This window comes from Sminthopsis crassicaudata, chromosome 4 (genome assembly GCF_048593235.1).
Source record: "Sminthopsis crassicaudata isolate SCR6 chromosome 4, ASM4859323v1, whole genome shotgun sequence".
NCBI lineage: Eukaryota > Metazoa > Chordata > Mammalia > Dasyuromorphia > Dasyuridae > Sminthopsis > Sminthopsis crassicaudata.
In genome coordinates this window covers 10,910,727-10,923,545 of record NC_133620.1, presented here as the reverse complement: position 1 = coordinate 10,923,545, position 12,819 = coordinate 10,910,727, and the positions used below count along the sequence as shown (strand labels likewise).

The 12,819-nt window shown below is 38.8% G+C and overlaps 1 protein-coding gene across 3 annotated transcripts in view; it reads left to right on the top strand.

The window, feature by feature from the left end:
* Positions 1-12,819, top strand: part of DNAJC6 (DnaJ heat shock protein family (Hsp40) member C6) — a 121,765-nt gene that overhangs the window by 93,572 nt on the left and 15,374 nt on the right. For all 3 annotated transcript variants that reach the window (XM_074265733.1, XM_074265735.1, XM_074265734.1), the window contains exon 13: positions 3,293-3,442. In XM_074265733.1, the coding sequence (XP_074121834.1) occupies positions 3,293-3,442 (150 nt within the window). The remainder of the gene's footprint in view (positions 1-3,292; positions 3,443-12,819) is intronic.

Below are 12,819 nucleotides of genomic sequence, written 5' to 3'. Positions count from 1 at the left end.
TTATGCTTTTAGACATAGAAGGAAACTTAGTAGGGATGTAGTTCAAATCTGCACTAAGGTCACATAGCCTGCAAGAAGCAGAACTAGTCCTGAGTTTTAAAGCAAGGTCTTTTAACTCCGAGACAAGTTATTGGATGCTCTTCCAGACTGCGTCCCAGTCCCATGCTAGCCAGCTTCAGCTCACTGAGATAAAGTAACTTCTTTGCAGAAAAGTTTCCAAATTCTAGTTTTCGGTCTTGACACTCCCATAATCTCAAACGGCTTTAATTCATTGTAGGACTGTACAAACAGAAATAGGTAATGCAACCAATGAAATCACATGCAGAAATAATTTAACTTCAGAGAGTGTGTTCTTTGCCTTCCTTGGGCATAGACTGAGTTTTATGTTGTGACTCAGTTGGAACAAATCCCTTCTCATTGCTTGATCCATTCTAACTTGAACCTTAAGATCACTCAGACTCAGTCTTCCATAGTACAATTGAAAAACTAAAGCCCAAAATATTAAATTCCACTTAATAAAGCCCCATTATGTACAAAACACTGTGCAGGCACTGAATATGCAAACATAAAAATCAAATAGAACATGTCCTCAATGAGGTTACATTCTATCAAGGGAATGCAACATGTATACCCATAAATGACTACAAAGTAATTTCTGAAGAAAAGAATGGTCATGTTCCAGGGGATCAGGAAAGAGCTAGCAAAGGACTACTTGTGTATGAGCTATGTTTGGAAGGGATTGTATCAGAGGAAAGGATTTATAGCTTCACTGAATTTACAGCTGGTTTTAGCTTTTATTATAAGTTTGAGCTGGACAGTTTAAAAATTCACTCCTCATTTTATATATGGAAGCTGAGGCCCCTCCAAAGTTAGATAATTTATTTAATGTCACAAAGTCAGAAAATGACGATGATCTGAGATTTGAACAAAAGTCTTCAGGTTCAAAATCCAGCGTCTTTCTTTCTTAATGGTAGAACCTTTTCTAGAGATCCAATTCAGTTCCATTATTGTACTGACAAAAAAACTGAAGGAAGTGAATGGTAAAAGTTCTTACCCAAGCTCATTCATCTAGTGAATAGAGCTAAAGCTTGGATTAGCGAACCGGACTCTCTAGTCCTGGTCCAGGGAGTTTTCCGCCATATTGCACAGTCATACCCATCTACTTTCTGTTTCATTATTATAGCTGATCCTTTGTCTTTTAAAACAATTAGATGAAGGGAGCATGGAGTGATGGAGGAGTGGTGGATTTGAAGTTGGAGGCCTGGATTCACATCCCAATGCTTGTACTTACTGCATGTGGGATCTTTGGGTCTCTTTGGGAACAGATTGCCTTTAGAGGTACCACACAGGTAATGGGATGAGTGAGGAACTTTCTGGATGAAATCTGGGTTCAAATCTGGTCTCTGTCACTTCCTTGCTGGATGATCCTTGGGCAAGCCTCTTACTCTCCATCAGCCTCAAGTTCTCATTTACACAATGAGGATAAGAAGTGCACCCACCTTTTAGAGGGTGATCACAAGGATGCAGGGAATGTAAAAGACTCTAAAAAGGTTAAGTGCCTTATCCATATGAATTAGGGATATTTTCATTATTGTTTCATTGTTTGTAAAATGAGGAAATTACAGTAAATGGTTTCGAAGATCTGTTGTAGTTCCAAGTCCTTGGACTTAAAGGGGGCAGTATAAGTGGTAGATACAAGCGAACAAGGCCAGTTTTCAACCTGAGTCCTGTGCTACTTTGTAAATTTGTTAAGTTATAGTTCCCAATTTGCATGAGTGGAGGGAATTTACACACCAGTGATTCCCTAACTGGAAGATGTCAAGAAGAAATCAACTCCAACAAGGAAAAACATTATAAAATTCTAGAAAAGTTTCCTTACCTTGGGCTCCTATATGTTATAGCATCTTTTAGAAGAAGGTGCCCACCTGCTTTGAGATAGATAGCAAGTTTCCCTTGAAAGGAATTGTATTTCACCTGTATAAATTCTTTTATCTATAAATTCTTTTATCTGTACATAAATAGGGGATAGGATGGAGACCATTAAAAAAAATCTAATCATTCTTTTTTTCTTTTTTTCTTTTCTGTTTTTTTCCGATATAAAAAGGCACTGAGTTATATTAGAAAGAAACCCGACTTAGAGTCTGAAAAAACCTGGATTCTTCTTATAGCTCTGCTATTCAATTCCTGTTTGACTTTAGTGAAGACATTTACCTTCTCAGGGCCTCAGTTTCTTTGTCTGTAAAATGAAAGGATGTACTAGATCTGTGTTTCTTAACTTTTGTGGATGTATATCATGGACCCCTGGGGCAGTGTAGTGAAGGCTTTGGACCTTTTTTTTAGAATCATAAACTACATAAAATAAAAATCATGACATTATGAAGGGAGTCGAGTATACGGAAAAGCAATGATCAATAATTGATGAATGAAAGGGTGAGTGAATGAATAGTTCCCTGTTCTCAGGTTACACAAACCTCAGATTAGATAAACTGTTTTGTGCAGTTTGAAATCAATGATCCTAAAAGCAAAGTCAGCCCAGAAGCTGGGGTTCATGGGCATGAACCAATCTTATCTTACCAATGGAAATAGAAGTTATTTGTTGACTGACTGATCTTATTTTGCAGATGATGAACCTGAAGCTTATAAGTAACTCCCAAAGATCCATGAGTGTAGTAAGTGAGAAAATCAGAATTTGAACCCAGATCCTCTGACTCTATATGTAGCATATTTCCCATTGCACCAAGTCACTCTTCCCCATACACAATTTGGGTTTTGCTCAAGAAGGGTGGGCCAAAATGGTGTAGCTACTGACAGTCTTTAACTCTTCCAGCAGGTAGAAACAATTAGTTTCACATCTAATTACTGAGAATAATTAGCTAAAAGAGAAAGTATCCAGAAGGGGATTTCCTCTCTGGTTTTGAGCTGGTCTTACCCTGATTTCTCCATGTCCTCCAATTCCCACAGCCCTGACTCCAGTAGTAGCCTTGACAACAGTAGTTTTGTGGTGTCTTGGGATTTTCCACAGTGAGATTATTTTCCTCTCTGTTCTCCACAGAGATCAGGTTCCCCAGATCTCTGTCTTTTGTCACCTTGGATGAAAATCCCGGGGTCTTTCTCAGTGCACTTTATTAATCTTGGTGCTGTCATCCAAAGTTCATATGTTGTTTTTGCTCAAGACATCAGAATTGTGGGTCTGGCCTCTGCTCTATTATATGTTATCACCACCATTGGAAGAAAAGAATGATCTCATATTCCACAGAAAAGCCAATTATCTTTTCTTTTTTTTCCCTTCCAGCTGCAACCTTTGACCCATTTGGAGCTCCCTCCAAACCATCTGGTCCAGATTTACTGGGTTCTTTTCTGAGCACATCAAATGCCTCTAGTGATCCCTTTCTTCAGGCCAGAAGTCCTTCACCCACAGTTCACAGCGACCCCTTTAATTTAGGTAAGAAATAAAGCATTTTTCTACTTCCTTTTGGATATTGAGAACAGAAGTGAGAAGATTGGGGATGTTCTCCATTTGCATATGTGAAATATATATGTTTGTTTGGCACCATTTAAAACCAGAGCTTTTTGCTGGAAAGGGGAGAATATCTTTTACACTAGAGAACCTCACTCATGATTTTGATCCTCTATCACAAATGTTCTATATCAAGGGTTCTCAAACTACGGCCCTCGGGCCAGATGTGGCCCGCTGAGGACGTTTATGCAGCCTGCCAGGTTATGGCAAATGGGCTGAGGGGCGGAGACAGAGTGTGAGCTTTTGTTTTTACTAGTCCTGCCCTCCCACAGTGAACTGACCCCTATTTAAAAAGTTTGAGGACCACTGATCTATATCATATTGACTTTGGAGATTTCATTAAAAGAAGCTTATGCCAACTTGGGTATAAGTTCCTTGGGTAAGAATATATCTGAATTTGCCTTACCTAATGGGAGGTCATTAACAAAGGAGCATTGGGAGAGTTGTAAAGTACCTAACAACTACCCAACCTTTATGAGTTTATGATGTATATTGGAAAGGCCCAATATACTGTCAGTGAATCTGTGAATTAGATCAACGATTCTGAAAAATAATTTGTACTTATGCAAGAAAAACCACTTACAAATTCATTTCCATTGACTTGGTGATCTTATCAATGGATATATACCGTAAAAAAGACACTGACTAAACAGAGTAGAGCTGGAAGTGGGTGACCAGAAGGCCATTTGATGAGCAATCATCATTATTGCTGGGACTATTTTCTTTTTTTATCTTTACAAAGACAAGTTTGTTATATTATGAACTATTCAGCACAATAGTTTTCCATGACAGCAAAAACACAAAACAAGAAATCTGAAATGAAGTAGATACTTATAGAGGATAATTAAGCTGATTGTAATTTAATATAGCTATATTCTATTCTACATACATGCATATAGAATATATGCTTTGTATATATATATATATATATAATGTGTGTGTGTATATATGTATGTATGTATGTATAGATATGTATGTATGTGTATATATGTATGTATGTGTATATATGTGTGTGTGTATATATGTATGTATGTATGTATATATATGTATGTGTGTGTGTGTATATATATATACATATATATATATACATATTATATATATATATATATATATATATATAAGAAATGGTGAATTTTAGCAATTCAGAGAAGCATTGGGGTGAGTGAGGAAAGCAGAATTAAGAATGATAAATACAATGCTAATCATAACATGTATTAAGACAATTTCAAAAGACAACTGGACTTGGATTAATCGCAGTGACTTTTCTTGGTTCCTGAGAATAATAGATGTTATGTCCATCCCCATAGTTGGGCATTATAGTTGTGGAATGTAATACACTGGTTGACTCAATTGACTCTTATTTAACTGTTTTTCTCTGATGCCCATGAATATTCAGTATGGGGATGATATTATAATAATTAACTATAGTATTCAAGAAAAAAAAACAATCGAAAGTCTTAATAAAAATATAGGGGGAACTGCCTTAAGATGAATTTGTTGGACAATACACACAAGATTCACTGGAAACTGTCTGGCTGCTAAGTGAACTCTCACCAAAGAGTCGACCAGTGTGAAAGGGCTTCCTAAAGTGGGCACCCATCCTGAATTACATGCATGTATATGCTCCTTGAGCAACTCCAAGTTCTAGAGAGAAACCTGTCAGGTGTCTTGCTCTTGGTAACACAGATAGTAGGTACTGCAATAGGAATCAAATATAGGTCTTCACAACTCTGTGGGCAGCTATCAATTCACTGTATCACTGCCTCTGGTGGTCTTAGTTACAAATGGAAAACATAGGGAGAGAAATGCAAATCTTTGAGATGTCTTTGAATCCATCTTATTCATAATATTTATTTATATTCCCATGACACTTTGTGTTCAACTATTTCTTAGTTGTTGGATGTAAATTTGTTTCTAGTTTTCTGCAGCAATAGAATGAGGCTGGAAATGCTTTTTTTGTAGTATGTCTAATATAATAGTAGTCTCATTAGTTATGAAGTTTTGTGATTTTTGGAGTGTAGGCTCCAATTGCTCTCCAGGAAGGATGGACCAATTCTGAGTGCCACCAACAGTTTCCCACATGCCTTCCTTCCCACAGCCCCTCCAACATGTCCACTTCTCCCCTTTATCCTCCTTGTCAATCTGGTATGAAGTAGAACCTGAGAGCTTTCTTTAAATTCTTGTTACTTTATGCTTTGATCGCCTGCCTTCTTTCAATTGAAAATTGCCTTTTCATATTCTTTGAGTATTTTTTTTCAACATTTGCTTTTTATAAGATTTTGTGGTCCAAATTTTTCTCCCTCGCTTCCTCCCATTCTCCTCCCCAAAATGGCAAGCAATCTGAAATGGATTAGACAGGTGCAATCATCCTAGACTATTTCCCCATTAATCGTGTTATGAAAGAGGAATAAATGGGGGAAAAAACATGAAAAAGAAAGAAAGAAAATGAAAATAGTCTGTTTTGATCTGCATTCAGATGCCATAATCTTTTCTGGATGTGGATGCCATTTTCCATCAAGAGTCTTTTGGAATTGCTTTGACTACTTTTCTAGCCACATAGCTTTTTCTGTGGGCATGAGTTTAGAAGTGCATCTGTGGGGTGAACTTAATGACCCTGGAATCAGGAGGCTAGAACATGGTGCTGATCACCATGACCAACATCAGAGATTGGATCCTCATTCATTCAATTAAATTTAAAGAACATTTATAAAGTATCTACTATTTGGAAGGTTCTGTAAAAACTGAAAACAGCAACAACAATAGACTCAAATAGGCTGAGTCGTTGAAGGTCAAGTTGGTGGGATTTGATTTTGAATCCAGATGCTAATCAGTGTCTCATCTATCTCTCAGTTTAAAGTAAACCATCCAGATGCTATTTTTTTTCATTCCTTCCCCAACTTTTTCTGTTAAATTTCTAAACCAGAGAGTATTAAAACATGGGTGTTTCAGTCTCCTGCTTTCCTCCAGTAGAACCAACCCTGGAGCTGAGGATTTGCTCAGAATTTGGGGGAAAATGAAGCTAATAGTCAAATGTGGAATGCCAGCATAGTTGGTGAAAGGGAATTGGGGTTGTCTACATGGCTATCTAATATTATTCATTCACTTATATAGAGTCTTTGGAACTGGTTCATCAATACAAATACTGCTAATATTTGTAATACTAGCAAGTCAGTGAATATCTCAGAACCTGTTTCCTTGTCTATAATATGGGAATAGTAATATAAATTTATATATTTACATATAGATATATACATATATATATGATGGAAACTTTTTGCAGAGTAGAACTTGTAAATATCTATCTAGCTATATCTATATATATAATAGATATCTATATCTATCTATATATAATAGATAGATATAGATATCTATTATATATATATATATATATGTATATATATATATATATATATATATGTATTTACAAGTTCTACTCTGTAAAAGGTTTCCATCATTTTAAAAGGCTTTGTATGGGTTAAAAAGTCCTAAACAAAACAAAAAAAAAAAAAAAGTAATTAAAAGTTTATAGGACCTAATGGCATTTCCATCTTGTTGTTCATTTCAAGGGCAGGGATTCAGGAAAAAAAAGGCTTTTTCAGGGAAAATGAATTAAAATAATAGCTAACATTTATATGGCGCTTACTATATGCCAGGCCCTGTGCTGAGTGCTTTGCAATTACTATTCCATTTGAATCTCACAATAATCCTAGGAGGGAGGTGCTATTATGGACTGTTTTACAGATGAGAAAACTGAGTCAGACAGCAGATAAGTGACTTACCCAGGATCATACAGCTATTTGAACCACTAGGCTCATAATAATCTTCCTGAGTTTAAATATGATTTCAGACAATCACTTACTGTGTGACTCTGGGCAAATCACTTTACTTTGTTTGCCTCAGTTTCCTTATCTGTATAATGGACAAGAGAAGGAAATGGCAAATCACTCCAATATCTTCCACAAGAAAACTTCATGGAGTCATGGAGAGTTGGAGACGACTGAAAAATGACTCAATAACAACTTCCACAATCCAGAATTAATGCTCTATGTACTGTGCCATCTAGTGGCTCCATAATAAAATGCAGCGTCAAGATTCATAAACTTGTTCTTGTATTGGGGACTCCTTTGGTTGCTGGGAGAAATCTACAAACTCCTTCTAATAATAATGATCATAAATGAGTAAAATAAATCAGAGAAGATTAGAAATGAAACAAGTTGTGTTGATTTCATTACCAGAATTGTTTTAAAAATTTGTGGACCTTAAGCTAATTTAGATGGATGAAGGAGCTTTGGTCCTAGGCCTTAGGCAGTCTCCCTTTGGAACACCCTAGTGTCTTCCCTTTCTGGACACAAGACTTTGGGGAGATGAAGGAGCTTTGGTCCTAGGCCTTAGGCAGTCTCCCTTTGGAACACCCTAGTGTCTTCCCTTTCTGGACACAAGACTTTGGGGAGATGAAGGAGCTTTGGTCCTAGGCCTTAGGCAGTCTCCCTTTGGAACACCCTAGTGTCTTCCCTTTCTGGACACAAGACTTTGGGGAGATGAAGGAGCTTTGGTCTTGGGCCTTAGGCAGGCTCCCTCTGGAACACACTAGTGTCTTCCCCTTCTGGACAGTAGACTTTGGAGGGATGTTGCCAAAATATAGCATGTACAGGTGAGTGATGAGGAAGATGGAAAGACTGACATTCAGGTCATAAGAAGGTTGGTTGAAACAGGAGCCTGAAGAAGAGAAGATGTGGAGCTTGATCTCAGACCCTTGAAGGGTTGTGCTAAGGAACCTAGATTAGGTTTATTCCCCCAAACTCTAGAGGAGAAGCCAAAGACCACTGAGGTCAAGTGAGAGACAGATTTGTAGACCTTTTTTTAAATTTCCCAACACTTGGGGCTGTCATAAAACAGCTGATGATGTAGTTTGGAGGCAGTGGCCTTTCATTCATGGAGGCCTTCAAGCAGAGCATGGATGACTTCTTTTCAGAGCTGCCTTAAAGGCAAGTCTTGTTGAAATGCAGGTTGAATGGGGTGCACTTTGAGCTATGATCCTATCAAATAAGTCCATAAAAATGTGAGAAATTATTATCATTTGTAACATTTAATCTATTCTCTCTCCATCTCCTGCATCTCAACTGGCAGGCTCTATCTCAGGGTTTCTCAAGCTTTTTCTCCTCACAACTTTTTTTTCCCTGAGAAATTTTTACATGAATTCTAGGTATATAAAAATAAGTACGCAAATCAAGCATTTAATAATCATAACCCATAATTTTATGACTGTCACACTTAGCTATAAGACCCTTTATGGGGTCATGACCCACAGTTTAAGAAACTGGGCTGTATTGAAATCTAAGTCCAGTTTTACACATGGCAAGTATGCAATAATATGGTTATCTTTACTCTTTTACCGGCAGCTGCCCTATTTCCTTAGTCTTAAGATCCAAAGGCCAATATAGGGGTTATCAGACTCTAATAAAAGGACACTATTAAAACTTTGATCATAGGGATCAGTTTACATGTTTGCAATGCCCTTTTCTCAGGAGAGGGAAAGCTAATAAGGGCCTGAGTACTGCAAGTAGATGGGAGATGCTTCTGCTGATTAAGCAGAAGCACCATCTGACCATTTCTAGAATTAATCGTATCCCAGCATGACATCCTCAACATCTGTAAATTTTCACATAAAAGCAGTCCTGACACCACCTTGCATTTTACGTTGTCACGCTCGCTGACCCAGTGACTCGGGAAGCTTGACAAGCTCTTTAACTATAGTCGGACACTCTTGGTTGGGGAAGTTGCACAATTATTTCTGCAGAGAAAATCACTGAGATAGAAAAGATCTTTTTTTTTCCTCTCCATTTTCTTTCAGGCATAAGAGTTTGAAGAAGTAAAAGGGAGGCAAATGTGTAGTTGGGAGTTCTTCTGTGGGATGATTTTGAGATAGAGAAAAGAACATGAGAGCTGGAAGTGACTTTGAGACCCAGCATGTTAGTCTCTAGAGCGTTAAAGCTGGGAGGAACCTTGAGACCCAGAATATTAGGCCTTAGAGCATTAAAGCTGGGAGGAACTTGAGAGCCAGCATGTTAGTCTCTAGAGCGTTAAAGCTGGGAGGAACCTTGAGACCCAGAATATTAGGCCTTAGAGCATTAAAGCTGGGAGGAACTTGAGACCCAGCATGTTAGTCTCTAGAGCGTTAAAGCTGGGAGGAACCTTGAGACCCAGAATATTAGGCCTTAGAGCATTAAAGCTGGGAGGAACCTTGAGCCCCAGCATGTTAGGCCCTAGAGCATTAAAGCTGGGAGGAACCTTGAGACCCAGAATATTAGGCCTTAGAGCATTAAAGCTGGGAGGAACCTTGAGCCCCAGCATGTTAGTCTCTAGAGCGTTAAAGCTGGGAGGAACCTTGAGACCCAGAATATTAGGCCTTAGAGCATTAAAGCTGGGAGGAACCTTGAGACCCAGCATGTTAGTCTCTAGAGCGTTAAAGCTGGGAGAAACCTTGAGACCCAGAATATTAGGCCTTAGAGCATTAAAGCTGGAAGGAACCTTGAGACCCAGCATGTTAGCCCATAGAACATTAAAGCTGGGAGGAACCTTGAGACCCAGAATATTAGGCCTTAGAGCATTAAAGCTGGGAGGAACCTTGGGCCCCAGCATATTTGCACATAGAATGTTCATCTTGTCATCTAAGGGATGGATTGGGTGAAAGGAGGGGAAAATACAAAGTTTTTCAGAGGTCAATATTGGGAAATTATCCATGCATATGTTTTGAAAATTAAAAGCTTTAATAAAATATTTAAAAAGAACATAGAATGTCAGACCTGGGAGGAACCTTGACACCTAGCATGTTAGAACATAGAAGATGGGGAGCTTGGAGGGAATCTTGAGACTTAATGAAGTGGAAAAGCAGCCCAGATGGGACCATGAGAAACATAATCTTAAAACTCTGTAGTTAGGCATTTGTAACAAGCTCTTCACTCCCTAATGCAGATGGTATTTTTACACCCTCAGATGTGCTGCCCTAAAAAGAACCTGACCTTGACAACTTGATAAACAGAAAGAAATACTGTCCTTTTGCCGTCTGAGGATGGCACCCTCAGTGCTATAACCTTTACCTTCTGTCTAGAATAGAAATTCCTGTTATTATGACAAATGTATCAGGAAACATTTTGCTGTCTCTCTCTTCTTTCTATAAATATGGCCCTGAGACCACTCATTCGCTGACATCCCTGTTCTGGTGGGGCTCAGTCGCTAGGTAGCAATAAATGTTCTTAAATTTTCATCATTTTGGCTGTCCTGTGTTTTCTCTCACATGGGCACTTCCCTACCATGTTGGAATAGCACATTAGAATTGGGAGAAACCTTGAGATCTAGCACGTTAGGTCACAGAATTAGAGCTGGGAGAGAATCTTGAGGCCTATCATGTTTGAACATAGCATGTTATATATTGGATTACCTGCCATCTAGGGAAAGGGGTGGGGGAAGGAGGGAAAATTTGGAACACAAGGTTTTGCAAGGGTCAGTGCTGAAAAGTTATCCATTCATATGTTTTGAAAATAAAAAGCTTTAATAAAAAAAGAACATAGAATGTTAGAACTGGGAGGAACATTGCGACTTAACATGTTAGGCTATAGAAATGTGGGAGCTTGGATGGAATCTTAAGAACTGACATGTTTGAATAGAACATTAGAATTGGGAGGAATCTTTGAGACCCACCATGTTAGGACATAAAATATTGGAGCTGGGCGGAACCTTGAGACCTAGCACATCAGAACATAGAATGTTGTAGTGTAGAAAGTAGAACATATATTGTCAACAAGTGGTCAGTCAGCGTGCACTTATTTTTAAGCACTTGCTTTGTGCTGAAGACCCCATGTTGGACACGGGGATGACAAAGAAGAGCCAACAAGATGGAACTCCCCTTCCGAGAGCACGAATTTCTGGTGAAGTGCTTAGGCGGCCTCCACTTGAAGACATCCAGGAGGCAGTGGGGCCCATGACCTGCTGGCCAGCTTGAATTATTCCCAGATTCTTGCTGCTTCTACCCTTCTGTCCATTGCACCTCCTTCTTCCCAGCCAAGCTGAACAATGGCACTGGAAGAGACCTTGAAGGTCATGTAGTCCAATCCTTCATTGTACTTGGGGGAAACTGAGGCTGAAAACTTGAGTAACTTGACTGAGGTTTTAAAGAAAGAATTAGCAAAGGAGGTTTTCAGCCCGAGGAAACCTATTGCCTTTCCTGTCCCTACATGGGCTTATTTCTTTCCTGAGGTAACTGACAGGGACATCTTCTTTTCTAAAATGGGGGTTTGTACCTCAGTGACCAGAGTATGCAAGAGTTCGCGGATCTCCTTTCACATAATCATTGGTGTAGTCCAAGCCGCCATGATGAGCTTTTCCGTGGCCTTTCCAGCTCGCTAAGCATTTTGTTAATCATTGTTTTCATTTCTCACAAAAATTCTGATGGGAATTATTGCTGCTAGGGACCCCAAGGCCTATCAGAGCCTTTCAATATTTTAATTTGAATTTATCTTTATCAGTTGAGAGACATATGGTAACTAGCAGTGTATTATCGATGATGATTAGCACCCCAGAGGGAGTAGAAGATGGTAGAGTGGATAGGGCATAACACAAATCCCACCTGGAATACTCACTTTTGTAAGATCCAGAACAATTCACTTAACCTCACTGTGGCTCAGTTTTCTCATCTGCAAAGTAAAGAGAAAAGGACTCAGTGGTCTCTAAGGTCCTCACCAGTTCTATATCCTTGAACTGGGAAAGGCGCCCTTAGAAAAATAAATCAGCAGTTGTGTATTAGTAACGTGGCTTGTGAACAAGTCAATTCGTTTCTGAGCCTCAGTTTCTCATCATCTGTGAGCCTTATAAGACTCAAATGAGGCCATTTGTACAAAGTAATTTGCACGCCTTTGGCCATAAAAATGTGAGCCACTGCCGCTACCCCAAAAGAAAGAGAAAGCAGCTTCTACAGGTAATTGTTGTTTTGTTGTTGTTCAGTCACATCCGACTTTGTGACTTTGTTTGGGGTTTTCTTGGCAAAGACACTAGAAAGGTTTCCCATTTCCTTCTCTAGCCGATTTTACAGATAAGGAAACAGAGGCAAATAGGGTGAAATGACTTGCTCAGCATCACATGGCTAGTAAGTGTCTGAGGCTGGATTTGAACTCAGGAAGATGCGTCTTTGGCGCTATCTATTGATCTGGGAAGTTTCAGGAGCACTCAATAGTAACCACTCTTTATTGCTCCTCATCACATTGTATCTGTTTGGTATAACTATGTATGGACATATCATCTTCCCTCGC